We start from the raw sequence: 22,741 nt of genomic DNA, 5'->3' as shown, positions 1-22,741 counted from the left end.
TTTCATGGCCACTAAATACAGAAAGAATGTTGTTGACAGACTAACTATATTGCTGGGTAAGTAATTTCATTTGTTGACATGAACATTGAACAATGAAAGGAAATTTAAAAAAATTAATAAAAATTTTGACCATGTTTCAGGTTTCAGTGGTGGCTTACTGAGTCTGTTCACTGGCTTTAGTTTCATGGCGGGTTTTGAGGTAATTTACATCTTCACATTGCAACTTATGTACGTAGGTCATCCACCTGACACGAAAGATAACAGGACTGCTCCTTTCCAATGTAGAAGAAACTTAAACAAGAAATAAATGGAAACAACAAAGTAAAGACAACTGCAGCTGGACATCAAATTTGTTAATCTTTGTACTTTGATCCATATATTGTTATTTTTAAAAAAGTGGTTTGAAGTATTAATATCCAGAAACTAAAAATTTTTACAACATTATAAACAACAGTTCCACTTAAATATTAAAACATTTTCTGACTGGGAGCTGTTAAAAATTGTGTCACAAAAGTAGCTTCTTTATTATTATTATTTTTTTGGCACAGTACATTGTTTGATGTGAATATGTTTAAAACTAAACAATAGACATAAAATTGATAGTCACTACAATTGCTACATTATGTTCATTTTCATGTAAGCTAGATTTATCTACAATCAAGTGAGTGACTCAAATATAACCACTGCCCCCTTGTCTAGGCTATTTAGGTAGGAGGCAAAAATGGAAAGTTAACATTATTGAAAATGAGTCCCTGTCTGACAAACACTTTTAACCTATCACGGCTCATTAAGCTAGGAAATTTCTGTTACTCAATAAGAAAATATCATTATTGATAATTTTTATTTTTTGTGTATATGTTTCATATAACTATACGGTAATGGCAGAACAGTCTATGGGTGTACTGTCCTGTCATCAAATAAACTGAGAGAAGCTAAGAAATCATATATAAGCTGACTATGAATGTCAATCATCTTGTGCCGAGTAGAAAGACCTGTCAGGTGATCAAACTTGAACTGTCAGTCAGTTTTAATGACACAACTTGTACCATCATACTCGGAAATTTATTTCTATGTTGTCAAGTTGGAAAATGACCCATACATACACTTTTCCATCCTCAATCTCTGCTAACCCCTGTTTTGCAGCCACATAATTTTCAGTCCCTATCTGCCAAATCCAACCCATTTCTTAGCTCTGTTCCGATAGTTTTTACATATGTGGACCCTGTTTTCTCAATGGTCTTCTCCCAAAATGCTCCCCCTTCTCTCTCCCCCTCATACTCTGTATTTCCATATGCAACTACTTCTGCTTGCATGAGAGTGACAATCCTCTAACTGTCCTTCGAACCCTTTCCCTTGCTGGTCATCTCTCCCCTCAGTCTCCTCCTCCTCTTTGTCTCACTTCTTCTGTGTTCATCCCACATGCGTCATCCAAAGCAATATTCACTTCACACAGGCAGCAGCATTACACATTTAAGTTTTTATAATTCTGTGATCTGATGTTATTATGAAAAAGGTTGTTCTTCCTCCTGTATAAATTTAAGAGGCAACTGAATCTCACACTGTTTGGTTCAGAAACAGTAACCCATGGACATAATTTTTACCCAAAATATCATTCACCTCACTCATACATTTCTAGTTGTGCACAATTGATATATTTTTTCAAATGGCTTCTTGGAGCCCCTCTACTGCTGGCCTGTTCTGTCATAAAATTTGCATGGTATTTCTACAGAATTCATGCAATATTGTTTGACGATCATCAGCAGGTTGAGACCATCTCTAAATACGTACATTAACATGTGCCAAGAAAGAGTGATTTGACAACTGTTGTTATTTCACATTAAATATCACTCTCTTGCAATCATTATGAATCATTATAAGTAACCACTGATCTTCACAAAATTGCCAATATAAAATTATTTGCAAGCAGATCTTTTGGGCTGCCTAGGTTGAAGACAACCTCAGCATCAATGCACCAAGGTATAAGACTTTTCCCTGGTAACTCAATGTTGTTTTGTATGGTAATCAGGCAGTCTCCTTTTATATCACTGTAATTTCTTTCTTGATTAATGTATAAATAAGAGATGAACATAAGAAAAAATCCTCCCCAAACCTCCTAGATTAGCACTTTGACATCTGCTCAGTCTCAACAAAATCATCAAGTTTCCTTACCCATACCTGTTGACCATTAGTTTACCTCTAACATGCCATATTTCAGGAAACCTAACACGAAAACATAAGTACCACTGCGCTGTAATCACACTACACTGAAGAGGCAAAGAAACTGGTACACCTGCCTAATATTGTGTAGGGCGCCCGTGAGCATGCAGAAGAGCTGCAACGAGATATGGCATGGACTCAACTAATGTCTGACATAGTGCTGGAGGGAACTGACACCATGAATCCTGTAGGGCTGTCCATAAATCCATAAGCATATGAGGGGATGGGGGTCTCTTCTGAACAGCACGTTGCAAGACATCCAAGATATACTCAATAACTTTCATGTCTGGAGTGTTAGGTGGCCAGCAGAAGTGTTTAAAATCAGAAGAGTGTTCCTGGAGCCACTCTGTAGCAATTCTAGATGTGTGAGGTGTTGCATTGTCCAGCTAGAATTGCTCAAGTCCATCGGAATGCACAATGGACAAGAATGGATACAGGTGATCAGACAGGATGCTTACGTATGTGTCACCTGTCAGAGTAGTATCTAGACATATTGTGGGTTCCATGTCACTCCAATTGCACATGCCCCACATCATTACAGAGCCTCCATCAGCTTGAACGGATCCCTGCTGACACGTAAGGTTGATGGACTCATGAGGTTGTCTCCATATCCATACACATCCATCCACTCGATACAATTTGAAAGGAGACTCATCTGACCAGGCAACATATTTCCAGTCATCAACAGTCCAATGTCGGTGTTGACAGGCTGAGGCGAGGTGTAAAGCTTTGTATCGTGCAGTCATCAAGAATACACGAGTGGGCCTTCAGCTCCAAAAGCCCATATTGATAATGTTTCATCAAATGGTTCACACACTGGCACTTGTTGATGGCCCAGCACAGAAATCTGCAGCAATATGCGAAAGGGTTGCACTTCTGTCACACTGAACGATTCCCTTCAGTCGTCATTGGTCCTGTTCTTGCAGGATCTTTTTCCAGCCGCAGTGATGTCAGAGATTTGATGTTTTACCAGATTCCTGATATTCACAGTATACTCATGAAATGATTGTATGAGAAAATCCCCACTTCATTGCTACCTCAGAGATGCTGTTTGCTTTTTGCGCCAACTATAACACCATGTTCACACACCTACTTGGAGATTCATAAGTATTTATTTACAGTTCATTAAATTTTGATAACCTGCCATTGTAGCAGCAGTAACCAATCTAACAACTGTGCCAGACACTTGTTGTCCTATACAGGTGTTGCCGACCGCCGCATCGTATTCTGCCTGTTTTCATATCTCTGTATTTGAATATGCATGCCTATACCAGTTTCTTTACCTGTACTTCTCCTGTTTTCAGTAGTTGTAGATGACTAAACTGCCCTTATTTTTGGATTTAGCTTTTTTTGTGATCTTTTTTCATATTCCTGTGAATCCAAAACTAACTAGTATGTTACTGTCTGCTATCTTTCAATAATTAGTCTCGTGATAATTCTCTCTCGTCATCCATTAAGTTTTAATTTATTTATTTCTTTTTCCATGAAATGTATATGTCTAACTTACATTTCAATGAAAGTATTCCCATCCCTACATTATTTTTCCTCTGAGTTGAAAAATTGGTAATCATTTTCTACTTTTCAAAATTATATAACTATTATGTTATTTACTGTCTGTTTGGTTTGGTACTGCAAATATTTATGTGCAATTATCTGAAAGACTGCATTATCTTATTAGTCTTACATTTGGAACAAAAGGAAATACTGTTTGAAAAAGGCACCAGATGGGCACACACAAGCTCATTACTGAATGGAAAGACTGTAGCAAATGAAGATGTTCCCACAATGTGCGAGCAATGAACACATAAGGAGAGAAAAGACAATCCATGGTTGGCATTGCACATTTATGCAAAACATGGTGAAACATTTTTAACTAATATTCACAACAAAGTTATGTTTTGTGACTGAATAGAAATTTGTTTCAAATGTAAAAACTTCTATACAAATATGGGGAGAAAGGAGATACATTGTAGCAAATTTTATATGAAAACAGTAATGGTTTCTGTGTGTGAATGTGTGCACTTTTGTTAGAAAAGGAGTTAGCGCTCAAAAGCTAGTGTGAATGCTGTTTTCTGTTATGTGTTTCTGTGCTCCATGCATCGATCCACTGTAGTGGTTGCCTTTCCTTATTTTACTTATATGAGAATACACCAATTTCGAAGTGATGATACAAAATAATAAGATATAATTATTTATTATAAAATACAGCTTTTTGAAGATACAGATTTTTGGTCTATGTGTTTTAGAACTTTTGCAACACTCTCATAATCTTTCTTAATAATATAAATGCATAAAACAGTATATACAAACTACTTGGAGATTCATAAGTATTTATTTATAGTTCATTAAACACTAATAGGAACATGGAAAATTTGATTTTTCAGTACAATATTTGAATTCAGTACAATATTGTTGTTCAATGTTGTCATTCTTCAGACACTATTGAAATTAAGGCACTTAATTATCATTTTATCACAATAATATAGCACAAGGCACAGCATGCATAGTTGACTGTTGTGCGTATAAAGTTTCATACTCCTAACTTACTCACTATTTGAAGTACAGAAGCTTATAATAAGAAACCATGATCTGTTGGTAATTGTAATACCACATCTGTTGTCAAGAGGGTATTGCTGTGTAACTCTAAGAAATTAACAAAATTATCTTGCAGCTTGATGATTAAAATCTGGGTGCTGCTGATGAAATGACTTTCACAATGTTACCAGTTTTTAATCTTTTCCTATGGTTACATAAAATATGAAGTGGGACATAACATTGAGCACAATGAATTAAAGTACTGAAACATCCTCACAAACATTTTCAGCACTATAAACATGTCTGCCTTCACTTTCTAGTCTATTTCACTGGATAAGCAGAAGTTACATTCAAGTCAACCAAATCAGTATCTTCCTAGAGTTCTACCAATTTCAGTGTGGTGCATATACACACCAAACCACTATTCTTAAATATATTGGAGTGAATGATTCACCCCTTCACTTTTCTTTTCATTATTTGTGGAAAGCCTGTCACAGCATTCCTTATGAGTAGTAGACAGTATTCACAGCTTCATAATGTTAAACAACGTTAAAATGTCTTGTGTAGCATATACATATATTTTAGAGTGATGTAAACAACATACTTGAGAATCGACTCATAGAAACCAAACTTTTACCCCAGGTAAAAAACTTTTGTACGCAAATATGGTTACTTTTCAGTGTATTGATTATAAAATGTGATGCTTTACATGAAATAAGAAAATAAAATTACATGATGTTATTGAAATGTCAATTACAAACACTGTACTGTACAATGTTCATATTTAGATTTAAACTGAAATATATGTCATTAACATTATTATTAAAATTACCTATATATTCATTACGGAAAACAAGTGTTTCTCTTGTCCTGTTCATACCACCTGGCGAATTTGTTTTGTAATAAAAAGGAACCAGGGTGATATTAAAGTCAGAGTAAGTAACATTTTAATTAATATTTATAATGTGCTTTACTTCATGTCATTTGAAATATAATTTCCTTAAAATGCAAATGTTCTACAAGAAAATCCAGGTTGGAATGTAACAATATTATGAAAAGGATAGTTGCTACTCACCATATAGCACAGAAGCTGAGTCACAGATAAACACAACAAAAAGACTGTCAGAAAATGAGCTTTTGGCCAACAAGGCCTTCATCGGAAACAGAACGTACAAAAACATATTCATGAAAATCCAACTCACACATACACATGGCCATGGTCTCTGGCTGCTGTGGCCTCAGCAGCCAGAGACTGCAGTCATGTGCGTGTGAGTTGCATTTGTGTGAATGCGGGTATGTATGTTCCATCTCCGAAGTCTTTTTCTTGTGCCTATCTGTGACTCAGCATCTCCATTACGTGATGAGTAGCAGCTGTCCTTTTCATAATATTGTTCTAATATGAAACATTTCTTGAGAGAAGAGATCTCTGGTCATTTTAAAAATGAAGTGTTAAGACATAGAGAAACACATGCAAGTATAGTGTACTCACTGTTAAGTTCTAAACATATGGTAGCACATCTTGCTTTGAACAAGAATGGTTGTACTTTTTTTATGTGCATACTGATGAATTAAAACTTTCATCTTCAAGGTATTGGTCTGCATGCACATAGATAATGTTAAATTGCTTTTACTGTTTAAAGTAAACAAAAACTCTTGTGTTTAGTGTTAGCAGAATTGAAAATCAAGTGTGAGGGCACAGTTTATCCTGCAGACCCAATTATGAATACTGTAGACACGAAATTACATATCTAGCACAAATGTCACTATGTTAGGTGAGATATGACTAATTATTTCTCTAGGTAAATGACTTCCTGTGTCGTGTTAAATAAAGAATAAATAATTTATAAAATAATATGGGTCAGTAATGGTAATATCTTATCCTGGCAACAGGAAGTCTGTGACGTGCGCAATAATTGATCACAAAATTCTTTCTAATCTTATAGAACGTTATGTCTTCTAAAACCTTTTCTCCATATAGTGTCTTTCAGATATGCTACCTCAGGCCCATTAAGAAGACTCTGAATAATGTCTTTGAATCCCAGCTGACTGGCAATTCGATATCTGACTTCAACACTAGGAGCATGTAAAATGAATTTTTTCATTTCTTGTGCCATGTCCTGTGTCACATTTGGCTCCATCTGGAATCTGAAACCAGAAAAAAAGAATATCTAGGAAAACCAAATATTCCATGGAATTAAAAAAATTGCACAATGACTTGTCATGAAATTCCAGAACAATAACACAAGTAACAATACAACGAATTTATACAAGCCTGCAGAAAGTCACAGAAGAAGTCAATCTGATACTGTACAAGAGATATGTATTTCTGCTGTTAAATTACAGTCAATGGAAACAATAAAATGACATACTGCTTTGTTGTTTATAATCCACTTAACTTGTTCTTAAGGCTGTCTTTTGACCTAAGTCTTAACCATACTAAATAATTGCACAGCTAACCCTTTTAATACTAGTCTTTTTTCTTCCTTTTATTATATAAAGGAATCTCTCATTGATATTGCCTCATTTTACCTACATAAGTCAGTTATTTCTTTAGCTCTCGAATAATTTCTATTTGCCCATTGAAAGAACCCATATTTTGAAAGAAGATGTTTGTATGAGATCTAGTTTCATGCTACACATACAAACAATTAGAGGATGGAAAATGATATTAATGATGAGGGTTCTGAAATAATAACATTTATGCAAAGGGGGAAAAAGAGATTGTATCAAAACAGACATTGTGTTTACTTTACAATTCTCAGCAGTGACCTAATAGCTATTACCTCTGACTGACCATTTAGTCACTGTATTCATTCAACATCAAACATTCACTGCTATGGCTATAATAAGATTCAATTAAACTACAACATGCATTTTAGCGAGGAATGATCCACTGAAAGGAAGACCATTTTTATGCATATGGAAATCTAAAAAATCAGATACGTTCAGGAGCTTCGTAAGTTGATCGATCTCAGGATGTCAAGCATTGTTAAATATTGCAGCAGAGCTTTAACCTAGATTCTGGAGGATGCCAGATATCAGCCCAAATGCTTCAGCTTGCTTATCACATAGATAAGTCAAAATACATAAAGATTTTCTTGGTCTTCCACATATGTAAATCATGCTACTCTCCAGAAGGCAGTTAAATAGTTAATTTTCAAGTGATTGCTCTGATTAATTGTGTTTACAGGCAAAAAAGGTTAGAATTCTCCACAATATAAGTTCGGAATGAGAGCACCAATTTCCCAGTATGAAATAGTATACTGTTGAGCATAAAAAGAAGACAGCTACAATAATTTTTGGGTCATTGCCCTGATGTTGGCCACTGATATCTAGCCAGCCTATTCACAATTCTACAGTTGACAAACAAGACCAGAAGTCACTCTCTCTCTCTCTCTCTCTCTCTCTCTCTCTCTCTCTCACACACACACACACACACACACACACACACACACACACACACACACCAGAAGAATAAGCATTTTACTCTAACTTCAAAAAAGAAAAGAAGATTTGTCTGAAAGCTAGTGAAGTTGTCACTCTTGTCTGTGTGCCTGTCAATGACTCAATGCATCTAATATTTGGTGTATTGTTTCATTTACTTCAAAATTATTTGCATTTTGTTAGAACTTTCTGCTGACAGGTCTTGTGTTTCATCAACTGTTAAATCAAAGTAAAATTACATTTTACAAACAAATGACATATATACGTGATGCTGGGAGTTGAGGAACCACTTATTAGAGTGCCCAATGAGGGTAGAACGTTTTTTTATTAATGAAGCATGTTGCTATGTAAAGTGTACTTTCACAAAACTGCTCAAAGGAGATTGGAAGTTTTGTGCTATAAAAGAATGTAAATGGTTTAATTGAGTCACAGTCTAGTGTTACTGAATTGATTTCAATCTATTGTAACCAAGAACTGGAAACCAAAGATGTGGTCTGAGGCATGTCATTGTGAAACAGTAGACACAGAAGTCAAAGGAAAGGAAGAGAACAATCTTCCACTGTCTACGCAGCCATAATTATTAAGTGATGTGACACATATGATCATTCATCTTTACTTAAACCCACGAGAATAATAAGCCAGGCACTGTGGCCAAGCAGTTCTAGGTGCTTCAACCTGGAACCACACCGCTGCTACGGTCGCAGGTTTGAATCCTGCCTAGGGCATGGATGTGTGTGAAGTCCTTAAGTTGGTTAGGGACTGATGACCTCAGATGTTACGTCCCATAGTACTTAGAGCCTTTTTTTTCTTTTGAGAATAATAACATTGTAAAAACTGCACTTGTCTTGTCAGCCTTAAATTATCTTCTTAGTTTTCTCTGTCTGCTGATAATTTGTGTATTGCCTCCTCTTCTAATTCAACCTATCGTTGCCATTACAAGTATCTGCTTTATCTGCTATTTATTGCTTCTAAAATTTTCCTCTCTAATCTGATGTCACTATTTCAATATTAGGCACTCTTTCATACTGTCTAGGAACCTGGTACATAGACAAACATTTTCCAATCATTCTCTTCTTTGAGAGGTAAGACTGTTATATCCTGAGTCACATAAGACATGATAAATATTGTTGTTGTTGTTGTGGTCTTCAGTCCAGAGACTGGTTTGATGCAGCTCTCCATGCTACTCTACCCTAGGCAAGCTTCTTCATCTCCCAGTACCTACTGCAACCTACATCCTTCTGAACCTGTTTAGTGTATTCATCTCTTGGACTCCCTCTACGATTTTTACCCTCCATGCTGCCCTCCAATACTAAACTGGTGATCCCTTGATGCCTCAGAATATGTCCTACCAACTGATCCCATCTTCTAGGTAAGTTGTGCCACATATTTCTCTTCTCCCCAATTCTCTTCAATACCTCCTCATTAGTTATGTGATCTACCCATCTAATCTTCAGCATTCTTCTACAGCACCACATTTCGAAAGCTTCTATTCTCTTCTTGTCTAAACTATTTATTGCCCATGTTTCACTTCCATACATGGTTACACTCCATACAAATACTTTCAGAAACAACTCCTGACACTTACACCTAAACTCGAGGTTAACAAATTTCTCTTCTTCAGAAACACCTTCCTTGCCATTGGCAGTCTACATTTTATATCCTCTCTACTTTGACCATCATCAGTTATTTTGCTCCCCAAATAGCAAAAATCATTTACAACTTTAAGCGTCTGATTTCCTAATCTAATTCCTTAGCATCAACCGATTTAATTCGACTACATTTCATTATCCTTGTTTTGCTTTTGTTGATGTTCATCTTATATCCTCCTTTCAAGACACTGTCTATTCCCCTCAGCTGCTCTTCCAGGTCCTTTGCTGTCTCTGACAGAATTACAGTGTCATCGGCGAACCTCAAAGTTTTTATTTCTTCTCCATGGATTTTAATTCCTACTCCAAATTTTTCTTTTGTTTCCTTTAGTGCTTGCTCAACATACAGATTGAATAACATTGGGGATAGGCTACAACCCTGTCTCACTCTCTTCCCAACCACTGCTTCCCCTTCATGCCCCCTCGACTCTTATAACTGCCGTCTAGTTTATGTACAAATTGTAAATAGCCTATCACTCCCTGTATTTTACCACTGCCACCTTCAAGATTTGAAAGAGAGTATTCCACTCAACATTGACAAAAGCTTTCTCTAAGTCTACAAATGCTAGAAACGTAGGTTTGTCTTTCCTTAATCTATTTTCTACGATAAGTTGTAGGGTCAGTATTGCCTCACGTGTTCCAACATTTCTATGGAATCCAAACTGATCTTCCCCAAGGTTGGCTTCTACCAGTTTTTCCATCGTCTGTAAAGAATTCGTGTTAGTATTTTGCAGCCATGGCTTATTACACTGATAGTTTGGTAATTTTCACATCTGTCAACACCTGCTTTCTTTGGGATTGGAATTATTATATTCTTCTTGAAGTCTGAGGGTATTTCACCAGTCTCATACATCTTGCTCACTAGATGGTAGAGTTTTGTCAGGGCTGGCTCTACCAAGGCTATGTTGTCTACTCCTGAGGCCTAGTTTCGACTTAGGTCTTCCAGCGTTCTGTCAGACTCTTCACGCAGTATCATATCTCCCATTTCATCTTCATCTACATTCTCTTCCATTTCCATAATATTGTCCTCAAGAACATCACCATTATATAGACCCTCTATATACTCCTTCCACCGTTCTGCTTTCCCTTCTTTGTTTACAACTGGGTTTCCATCTGAGCTCTTGATATTCATGCAAATGGTTCTCTGTCCTCCAAAGCTCTCTTTAATTTTCCTGTAGACAGTATCTATCTTACCCCTAGTGATATATGCCTCTGCATCCTAACATTTGTCCTCTAGCCATCCCTGCTTAGCCATTTTGCATTTCCTGTCGATCTCATTTTTGACATGTTTGTATTCCTTTTTGCCTGCTTCATTTTCTCCTTTCATCAATTAAAGTCAGTATCTCTTCTGTTACCCAAGGATTTCTATTAGCCCTCCTCTTTGTACCTAACCATTCTTCTTCTATTGTATTTCTTTCTCCCTAATTCTCTCCCTGAAACTTTCTACAACTTCTGGTTCTGTCAGTTTATGTAGGTCCCATTTTCTTAAATTCCCAACTTTTTTGCAGTTTCTTCAGTTTTACTCTACATTTCATAACCAATAGATTGTGGTCAGAGTCCACATACGCACCTGGAAATGTCTTACAATTTAAAGTCTGGTTCCTAAATGTCTGTCTTACCATTATATAATCTATCTGAAACCTTTCAGTATCTCTGGGCTTCTTCCATGTATACAACCTTCTTTCATGATTCTTGAACCATGTGTTAGCTATGATTAAGTTATGCTCTGTGCAAAATTCTACCAGGCAGCTTCCTCTTTCATTTCTTACCCCCATCCATATTCACCTACTACGTTTCCTTCTCTACCTTTTCCTACTATCAAATTCCAGTCACCCATGACTATTAAATTTTTGTCTCCCTTCACTATCTGAATAATTTCTTTTACCTCATCATACATTTCATCAATCTCTTTGTCATGTGGGGAGCTAGTTGACATATAAACTTGTACTACTGTGGTAGGCGTGGGGTTCGTATCTATCTTGGCCACAATAATGCGTTCACTATGCTGTTTGTAGTAGCTTACCCGCATTCCTATTTTTTTATTCATTATTAAACCTACTCCTGCATTACCCCTATTTGATTTTGTATTTATAACCCTGTATTCACCTGACCAAAAGTCTTGTTCCTCCTGCCACCGAACTTCACTAATTCCCACTATATCTAACTTTAGCCTATCCATTTCCCTTTTTAAATTTTCTAACCTACCTGCCCGATTAAGGGATCTGACATTCCACGCTCCGACCCATAGAATGCCAGTTTTCTTTCTCCTGATAACAACGTCCTCCTGAGTAGTCCCCGCCCGGAGATCTGAATGGGGGACTATTTTACCTCCAGAATATTTTACCCAAGAGGATGCCATCATCATTTAACCATACAGTATAGCTGCATACCCTCGATAAAAATTATGGCTGTAGTTTCCCCTTGCTTTCAGCCGTTCTCGGTACCATCACAGTAAGGCCGTTTTGGTTAGAGTTACAAGGCCAGATCAGCCAATCATCCAGACTGTTGCCCCTGCAACTACTGAAAAGGCTGTTGCCCCTCTTCAGGAGCCACACGTTTGTCTGGTCTCTCAACAGATACCCCTCCGTTGTGGTTGCACCTACGGTATGGCCATCTGTATCGCTGAGGCATGCCAGCCTCCCAACCAATGGCAAGGTCCATGGTTCATGAGGGTGAGGGGTGATGGTCACGTGATAAATATTAGGTTAACCTCATAAGCTAAGTCCTTGCAATGTTAGCAGATGGATTTAGTTTTGAATGATACACTGTCGCCTTCAGTTTTGGAAAAATTTAATATGATGCAGTAAATGCATGTAAGTACTCAGCACAGAAGATGAGTACATACAAGTTGGAGCTGGTATGATATGAATGAAATTTTAACATAGTAGCGAGTAGTTGGTTAAATCAGAACAATCAGAAACCCAAACATCTCAATTTACAATGACGTTATTTCAGAACTTTAAGAACAATGTACACTGATCAGCCAGAACATTATAACCGCCTACCTAACAGCCGGTATGTCCACCTTTGGTGTGGATAACAGTGGCCAAATGTCAGGGCATGGAAGGAATAAGGCCTTGATAGGTCACTGGAGGGAGCTGGCACCACATCTGCACACAAGTCACATAATTCCCATAAATTCTGGGGAAGGGGACGATGAGCTCTGACACCACATCCAATCACATCCCAGATGTATTCAATTCGGTTCAGGTCTGGCGACCACTCCATCACACTCCTGGCCTAGTGAATAGTGCGTCATCTTGTTGAAAAATGCCACTGCCATTGGGAAACATGATTGTCATGAAGGGATGTAAGTGGTCTGCAACCAGTGTGCGATACTCCTTGACCATCATCGTGCCTTGCACAAGCTCCAATGGACCCATGGATGCCCACACAAATATTCCCCAGAGCATAATGGAGCTACCACCAGCTTGTTCTGCAGTACAGATGTCAAGGACTTGTTCCCCTGGAAGTCACTGGATTCATGCCCTCCCACCAGCATGATGAAGAGGGTATCAGGAGCCATCAGACCATACAAAGCTCTGCCAGTGCGCCAACATCCAGTGTCGATGGTCACATGCCAATTTCATTCGTAGCTGCTGACGTCATGTTGTTAACACTGGCACGTGCATGGGTCATCAGCTGTGGAGGCCCATCGTTAGGAGTGTTTGGTGCACAGTGTGTTAAGACCCACTTGTACTCTACCCAGCTTTAAAGACTGATGTTAGTACCGCCGCTGTTCACCGCCTGTCCTGTTTTACCAGTCTTCCCAGCCTACATCATCTGCATCTGTAACGAGGAGTGATCACCCACCCCACGACGTCTGGACATGGTTTGATATTGGTTTCACCACATTTTGAAGAAACTACAGCACTCCTCAACCAACTGAAAAGTCATGCAGTTTCAGAAATGCTCATATCAAGCCTCCAGGCCATCAAAATTTGCCCTCAGTCAAACTCAGGTGGATCGTGCGCCTTCCCCATTCTACACATTGACAGCATGCTCACTGGTACTACGTGCACCGTGCATGTGTTTGACTAGCAGTCATTCCTCACCAGGTGATACTGCTATTGCCTAGACAGTTTTATATTGATAGTCGGTCGGTGGTCATAAAGTGCTGTCTGATCAGTGTATATCTTTCTGGTACAACTTGTTTCTGGTCAAATACACCAGTCTCCATAAATGACTCTCAAGAGCATATTGATGCATATGCTCCAAGTATTCATTTTTAAAAACAAAACAGTAAAACTCAATTTAATTTCATTAGAACTATCCACAAAATATGAAAACAGCTAGTAGGTAAAGCATATGATGGATGAAATAGTCCTGTCACTGGAATGCAGCTCAGGAGTTGTAACTTTTTACGATCCCCACCCACTCCCCAGAAACAACATTAACTTCATGCTTGTTTTCAGTAAAGCTGCTTCACATATGTATAATATTATCATTTCAATCTGGTGAAGACAGGGATGCATTATATGCAGACAGTATATTGTGGCAGTCAGCTGCCGCTGTCAAGAAACGGGAACTGAGACTGCCTGAGGGGAGAGGAGCAGTGCAGGGGAATAAGTCCAAGCTCCCTGTGGAAAGACTGCCATCCTATGTCTGCGTTCTGTGCTTCCACGAAAGCAAAACTGACATAACAGTCATCAGGATCACTGATTCCTGTTGATGTGGTGAGAGTTGCATGCAATGCGCCAGGATTAACCTCTTCACAATAAGAAAAAAAAAATTCCACAACACAAAGCAAATTGGAGTACACAAAGCATTTGATAGTGTACTGTGCAATTGTCTGCTATGGTTGGCCTGACCTTTACCAGTATTCAGGCGCTAAAGACTACACTGTTGAGTGCCCATAACACCATATCCATCCATCCATCCATCTACCAATATCTTACACAAAACCTAGTTAAAAACACTCCCCACTTAAAACTGCCGTGCTATAGTGTAGCATAATACCTGTTTTTGTTTATCTACCAAGTCCCATAACAGTTTTCAAATAATATCGTTGTGATAAACGAGAAGCACCAGTTTGCTTTTGCTCTACAATATTGTAGAGCAATAGCAAACTAGTGCTATACATTTACTATAATGTTGTTCTACCAAGAACTGACAGAAGATTCTGTTAATATAATATTGTTGTGATACAGCGGAAGCAGCATCAGTTGCAGAAGTTGACATCTTGGCAGAATCTGTATTTGTACGACTATATGGAAGCTATTACTGTGATTTTAGAAACATCACGTAACACGGTATGCTACTGAGTTTTCGACATTGTGCTTCTCTTTCAATGTCATTATATTAAACAATAACGCTCGCTGTTAACACAAGCTGCAAGTATTGCTTGTATTTTTGCTACAATTTTGAAACATAGCATCCTTTTACACCTGCAGTCTCTGTATTCATGATGTTTGTACTAGAAAATTCTGCTAGGAAATGGACTCTCAGTGAAACTGGTCCCTTGTTAAAGAATACTTTTAGCACCAACATACACTGTTATGTGAAGTCATTTCTCAACATTATGGAGGACAACAAACAGAAAATATATTCATGATTTAAATAATGAAAACTGTACCATTTACTTATTTTTTTATGCTTAGCACAATGTGTTTCAAGAATTTATTTTCGTTTTCAATTGCTTTTGTGTATTTGTTTACATGGATATGTTTGATGATATCTGCACTGTGATTTTCTGCCTTCCTTGCATCTTTTTGAAGTTAGACTGCAATCAGAAAATCAGACAAAATGAATCTTTGAGAGTTTTCAAATGTCAATGATGTTAGAAATTCATGTAAACAAGTGCACAAATGCACTAGGAAACTAGCATAAACTCTGGAAAAGCATTGTGCTAAGCATCAAAAAAATAAGTAACTCATGCAGTTTTCATTATTTAAATCATGAATGACACAGTTAAAAGCTTTCCTGAAAATTCAAATATGATGAACGAAATTAAGAAAATATATTACTCTGATGTTTCTTAAACTAGCAAACACAACACAGTTACCTATGTTGTCTTGATAACATTTAAAGCAACACATGACTAGTGGAACATAAAGCAACCATACACTCTTACTGAAAAAGTTCCGAGAAAATTATTTTGTTTCTCACCTTCTAGCTATATCCTCTACATGAGCAGTTGTGAGTGTCATGCTGTGGGTAAATTCTGAGAAATATGTTGCCTCTCTGTTGACAATGCAATGCTGGTACAGCACTGCTCCCCAGTCAGTTGGATGGTTGTAAGCCCGGGCTAAAATGCAAGCTTGTGGGAAGCTGTAATACAGAATGACGAGTTTATCTATATCACTATTAGAGTTATCATAGTATGGTGAAACAATCAGAAGATAGCCAGCAACGAAAATATTACCTCAATTTGTTAACTATCACATCAGAAACTTCCATTGCAGTCAAGTTAATCAATAAATTCACCAACTGGCCTGCAGGCACAGAATTCAGTAAAGATATTTGGAGAGCAACTAGCTCTGCTTTATGAGCTATTGCCATAGCTTTTATGAGTTTGTTAGCCTGTCATATAAAGAATAAATCAAAATTACATTTTGATTAAACAGATATCTTTGATTATATAGACATCATTGCTACATATAATCAATGTAACTTTTTTACAAATGTCATCAGTAGTGGAATAAAATGAGACTACTTCCATCAAACAATATTATTCACTGAGACGCATCTGGAAAAAGTAATCAATTAAGCCCAAATTTAGTCTGTCACTGCAAATTAATTAGTGTCATAGAAGTAAATTCCTGGTAAAAAATACAGTTTAAAGGCATGATTCATATCTGACTGACATCCCTCTCAAAATGATGCCTCTGTTGAGCAATTGATAAGCTAGCAAAATGAGGCAGAACTTCTGTTTTCACAGAATTCTAAGTGAAAATATATAACAAAGCATATGAAAATTGTTGCTAATCTGGTACAGAATTTTAGTTTTTAGTTTATCATTGTTCAAATTTTTCTGTGTGTCATGTTCACAATCAAACAACAGAATGTCTTGCATCAGCAGTCCTGTTGGCAACATGCTGTCCATTTTTGTCTCAGCATGCCCTACGAAATGTGGTTTCTGTCACATTATGAAGGCCCAGGCAACAGCAGACAGCATGTCGCATAATGCTACTGATGTAAACTGCTATGCAATCCAATTATGAACATTTCAATAAGAGAACAATTGTACCCCACAATGACAACCAGGAGATTTTTCACTGCCAAGAACCTTTGCTTCATTCTCTTTCCAAACAGAGTCTGAGTGACTCTTATGGAGGAAAATGTGCTTAGGGTCACTCTCCCAATCCAGAATGAAACTTTCACAATATACCCTCAACTGTAGAAAGAAGGTTTCAGTTTGGAAACAGATCATGGGGTGTGGCTACACTTTTCTCTATTCTCTACCATTCTCTCTCTCTCTCTCTCTCTCTCTCTCTCTCTCTCTCTCTCTCTCTATCTCTCTCCCCCCCCCCCCCCCCCCCCCAGATGCTGGCTGACTAAGATGTGAATGGGAGTCTGCTGAGTTCGGACATTCTCTCTCTCTCTCTCTCTCTCTCTCTCTCTCTCTCTCTCTCTCTCCAGATGCTGGCTGACTAAAATGTAAAATGTGAATGGGAGTCTGCTGAGTTAGGAAAGTAGGTTCAAATGGCTCTGAGCACTATGGAACTTAACATCTATGGTCATCAGTCCCCTAGAACTTAGAATTACTTAAACCTAACTAACCTAAGGACAGTACACAACACCCAGTCATCACGAGGCAGAGAAAATCCCTGACCCCACCGGGAATCGAACCCGGGAACGGGAAGCGAGAACGCTACCGCACTACCACGAGCTGCGGACTACGTAAGTGGGATAAAGGTACTGGTAGGTTGAACCTCTAGGACAAACCATGAGATTTGTTTTGCCTGAGTAGGTCAGCCAGCAAGAGCACAATGACAAAAGGCAGGGGTCTAGCCTTCTAGCACTGAGTCATTGTCAATTAAGTCATTTGGCAGGAGTTTTCATTTCAAATAAACTCCACTTCTTATTCTAACCTGTGTAGCCTGTCTAAATCAGTTTCTGTCTTCCAGATGGCTAAATACAGAGGAGTGTCTCTGGGAGTAACTGGACGGTAGGAGAGAGGTGTTACTTTGATGTAACCAGACTAGCACTGATTCAACATACAGTATTTAATAGGTACCCAAATTTACAGTACCCAACTTTATATACAACACTTTCTGGTAGAGTGAAAGGACGTCTCTGTGTAAACTGCTCATCACCTGCCACTGAGATGATAATCTGATGAAACTTGTCATATCATACAGAAAAGGTTAAAGATTCAAGAATAATCAAGCACCAATATGCCAAGATAATAGGTAATGTGTTTCCCTTGGTCTATTGTACAGTTCCTGCATTATTTTGATGCCCTTATTAGGTATATACTAGGCTGTTTCAGCTCATATGCCCTCCCAGGAGCAGCTGGATGGGCACAGGCACAGGTGGGCAGGGGTGGACAAACAAGTGATGCGCAGGCAGTCTTGCAGTTGAGACACAGTGTACATGATCGTATTCCACCGACTGAATGCCGGGAGTCAAGGGTGGCCAAGCAGGTCATGCATAAGCAAGACACCATCTGATGGGTAGCCTACACCACCTGCCCCTGCCCACGAGCATGTTTAGTGCGGGCACAGATGCCCTAGCTACATAAGGCAGCATTGGAACAAACTAAGGCAGTGGTCATCAAACATTATGGCTGCCGAGACAATACTGACATTATGGGGTGGCACCATGGGCCATATGTGTATTAGTCTTATAATTAATTGATCTACAGGGTGTTACAAAAAGGTACGCCAAACTTTCAGGAAACATTCCTCACACACAAATAAAGAAAAGATGTTATGTGGACATGTGTCTGGAAATGCTTAATTTCCATGTTAGAGCTCATTTTAGTTTTGTCTGTATGTACTGTACTTCCTCGATTCACCACCAGTTGGCCCAATTGAAGGAAGGTAATGTTGACTTCGGTGCTTGTGTTGACATGTGACTCATTGCTCTAGAGTACTAGCATCAAGCACATCAGTACGTAGCATCAACAGGTTAGTGTTCATCACGAACGTGGTTTTGCAGTCAGTGCAATGTTTACAAATGCAGAGTTGGCAGATGCCCATTTGATGTATGGATTAGCACGGGGCAATAGCCGTGGTGCGGTACGTTTGAATTGAGACAGATTTCCAGAACGAAGGTGCCCCGACAGGAAGACATTCGAAGCAATTGATCGGCGTCTTAGGGAGTGCGGAACATTCCAGCCTATGACTCGTGACTGGGGAAGACCTAGAACGACGAGGACACCTGCAATGTATGAGGCAATTCTTCGTGCAGTTGACGATAACCCTAATGTCAGCGTCAGAGAAGTTGCTGCTGTACAAGGTAACGCTGACAAGGTCACTGTATGGAGAGTGCTACGGGAGAACCAGTTGTTTCCGTACCATGTACAGCGTGTGCAGGCACTATCAGCAGCTGATTGGCCTCCACGGGTACACTTCTGCGAATGGTCCATCCAACAATGTGTCAATCCTCATTTCAGTGCAAATGTTCTCTTTACGGATGAGGCTTTATTCCAACGTGATCAAATTGTAAATTTTCACTATCAACATGTGTGGGCTGACGAGAATCCGCACGCAATTGTGCAATCACATCATCAACACAGATTTTCTGTGAACATTTGGGCAGGCAGGTGATGTCTTGATTGGGCCCCATGTTCTTCCACCTACGCTCAATGGAGCACGTTATCATGATATCATATGGGATACTCTACCTGTGCTGCTAGAACATGTGCCTTTACGAGTATGACACAACATGTGGTTCATGCACGATGGAGCTCCTGCACATTTCAGTCGAAGTGTTCATACGCTTCTCAACAACAGATTTGGTGACCAATGGATTGGTAGAGGCGGATCAATTCCATGGCCTCCATGCTCTCCTGACCTCAACCCTCTTGACTTTCATTTATGGGGGCATTTGAAAGCTCTTGTCTACGCAACCCCGGTACCAAATGTAGAGACTCTTCATGCTCGTATTGTTGATGGCTGTGATACAATATGCCATTCTCCAGGGCTGCATCAGCGCATCAGGGATTCCATGCGACGGAGGGTGGATGCATGTATCTTCGCTAATGGAGGACATTTTGAACATTTCCTGTAACAAAGTGTTTGAAGTCACGCTGGTACATTCTGTTGCTGTGTGTTTCCATTCCATGATTAATGTGATTTGAAGAGAAGTAATAAAATGAGCTCTAACATGGAAAGTAAGCGTTTCCGGACACATGTCCACATAACATATTTTCTTTCTTTGTGGGTGAGGAATGTTTCCTGAAAGTTTGGCCGTACCTTTTTGTAACACCCTGTATATCTGAATCTCGCTCCAGCTACTGCTGGGTCAGGGTGCTGATGAGTCCTCTCCATTTGGCTTGGTCCTCCCACCACTTTTCTTCCTCCACTTGCTGCCAGGTCACACCTCTCCTTTCTACAGATATTCTCACTCCCATTTTCCACCATGCTCTTGGGCACCTCTAGGTCTTTTCCCACCCATCTTGAGTTCTTCCATAATTTTGGGGAGTCTCTGCCCATGCATCCTCTTAACATGCCCATACCATCTTAATCTCTTTCTTTCAGTTTCTTCTCTCATACTTTCTTGTTTAAGGTCCTTTCTAATCTCTACGTTCCTTACTCTGTCCACTCTTGTTTTTCCCTTAACTGCTCTGAGAAATTTCATTTCCCCTGCTTGCAGTCTGCTCCAGTCCCTTTCTGTCATTGTCCATGTTTCACCACCATAGGTGACAATAGGGATGTAATAATTCTTATACATAAGGAGTTTTGCTTTTTCTGAAACTTCATTATTCCAAATCAGGTGTTTTATTGTTTGGTAGAAATTGCCTCCCTTCTGTAACCTCCTATTAATTTCGTTAGTTATTCTTCCATCCCTAGATATTTCAATCCCTAAATAAGTGAAACTTTCTACCACTTTGAGGGGTTCTCTATTCAAGGTAATATTTCCATTGATCCTTTCCCTCTTCCAAATACCATTACTTCACTCTTATCTTTATTTATTTTTTATCCATACTTTTTCATTATTTCGTTCCACACATCAAGCTGTAACTGTACATCTACCTCTTTATCACCGCATATTACCATATCATCTGCAAAAATCATCTTTTTGTCTTTTTCTTTTACTATATCTTTAACTGCCCTATTCATTCCCTCCATCACAACATTAAAAAGTGCGGGAGATAGAATACTTCCTTGTTTAAGTCCTTGTCTTATTTCGAAGTATTCAGAGTTCCCCAATGGTGTTCTAATTCTACAATTGTGTCCTCTGTACATTGTCTTTATAACATTAATGTATCCATCTTCAATATCTATCTTCTTCATTTCTTCCCAGAGTCTTTCCCTGTCAACTGAGTCATATGTCCTTTCAATGTCTATAAAAACCATTATTACCCTTTTGTTATACTCCCAACTTTTTTTCCATCAGTTGACGGATAGAAAACATCAGGTCGATCGTGCTTCTTCCTTTCCTAAACCCATGCTGTTCTTCACTCAGCTCCTTTTCTATCTTTTCACTTATTCGATTTAGTAAAATTAATTATAATTAATTGATAAACTACTAAATTAATAAGTTAAGAGTGCCTAATAGACTAGTGCATAGTACTGCTGCAATAAGTTGGCTGCCAGCCACCAAGTACTGATTGTTAAAAGTCAGCACCATTTGGAGCACTTCATGACAGTTGTTCACTGTTTCATATTGCTGCCAAGCTCATTGACCCTAAAGTTGTGACACTGTAATTGCCTGACGAAGTATGTTGGTTTGTCTATGTGAGCAATCTAAAGCCATTATGCAGTATGAGAGACAGTCACAGATGTTTACTAAATGTATTGAACATCATTTTTCTTCTGGTCACTGCATTGTACTACAACAGCCTTAATTTAACTTCACATTCTTTCCTACAAACATGTACCATATTTTAAGATGACCATCTCCACAGTGCACATTCATGAATATATGATACCTCCAGGCGTCAAAATTTATACCACAGAAGTTAGTCAGCACAAGTCACCTGTGAGTTGCCAGTACTGGACAACAAACAATAAAACATTCCCCCTCTCACATCCTCTAACTCTGCAATGGCCGTACTACTTACTCTTCTACCCTGAGGTAAACAACCTACTTTACTTAACTCAGGCTTGAATTCACCAATCTCAGTTAAAATTAAGTACATCTAAAATATATTACTATATCTGTATGTGTTTTTGTTTGTTTTAAAGCAGGAAAATTACACTCTTAAGAAGCTCTTAGTGTTAGTTCTAGGTCTGTTGACTGCAGTCTGATGAACACTGGTTTATGGTGCACCATAATTTGACATGATTTTCCACACACTTCTTCTTGACACTAAGTCAAATGTCTTTTCAAAGTCTATGAACGCTAAATATACAGGGTGTTTCACAGTTCATGTTACACACTTCTAGAGATTGTAGAGTGCACTTAGTAGATCAAGTGTTACATAGGAACTTACATCCAGAAACATCATCCAACGATGCTACAGAACTATTGCCTATAAACTCATGTATACACATAGTGATTCCGTGATGATGTAACAAACTTTATAGGATGATGGAGAAGGATAAATGTATCAATTTGAGGTAAGGGTCCCTGTATTGAAGGCAAACGAGTTGAAAGTTATAAGCAAAAATTGTTCTAATACCTCTACCAGTGGAATATATGCACTGGTACTATTGTTCTTATGCTAAGATTGTAGGCTAGGCAACTTTCAATGGTGGTAGTATATACCAAAACAATGTAGGAATGTCCACTAAACATGGACTCTAAAATGCATACCTTCAAAGCTATGAGCATTTGTTCAATAG

The 22,741-nt window shown here is 38.5% G+C and overlaps 1 protein-coding gene across 1 annotated transcript in view; it reads right to left on the bottom strand.

Annotated features, from left to right (window-relative positions):
• Positions 1–4,439: 4,439 nt before the first annotated feature.
• Positions 4,440–22,741, bottom strand: part of LOC124615774 (spatacsin) — a 395,474-nt gene continuing 377,172 nt past the window's right edge. Inside the window, exons 33-35 of the mRNA XM_047143873.1 lie at positions 16,207–16,364; positions 15,951–16,112; positions 4,440–6,897 (exon numbers count right to left, since the gene is read on the bottom strand). Of these exons, the coding sequence (XP_046999829.1) occupies positions 6,690–6,897; positions 15,951–16,112; positions 16,207–16,364 (528 nt within the window). The 3' untranslated portion in view covers positions 4,440–6,689. The remainder of the gene's footprint in view (positions 6,898–15,950; positions 16,113–16,206; positions 16,365–22,741) is intronic.

This window comes from Schistocerca americana, chromosome 5 (assembly GCF_021461395.2).
Source record: "Schistocerca americana isolate TAMUIC-IGC-003095 chromosome 5, iqSchAmer2.1, whole genome shotgun sequence".
NCBI lineage: Eukaryota > Metazoa > Arthropoda > Insecta > Orthoptera > Acrididae > Schistocerca > Schistocerca americana.
Note: the sequence above shows the minus strand (reverse complement) of the source record. Positions and strands in the feature narration are given on the sequence as shown.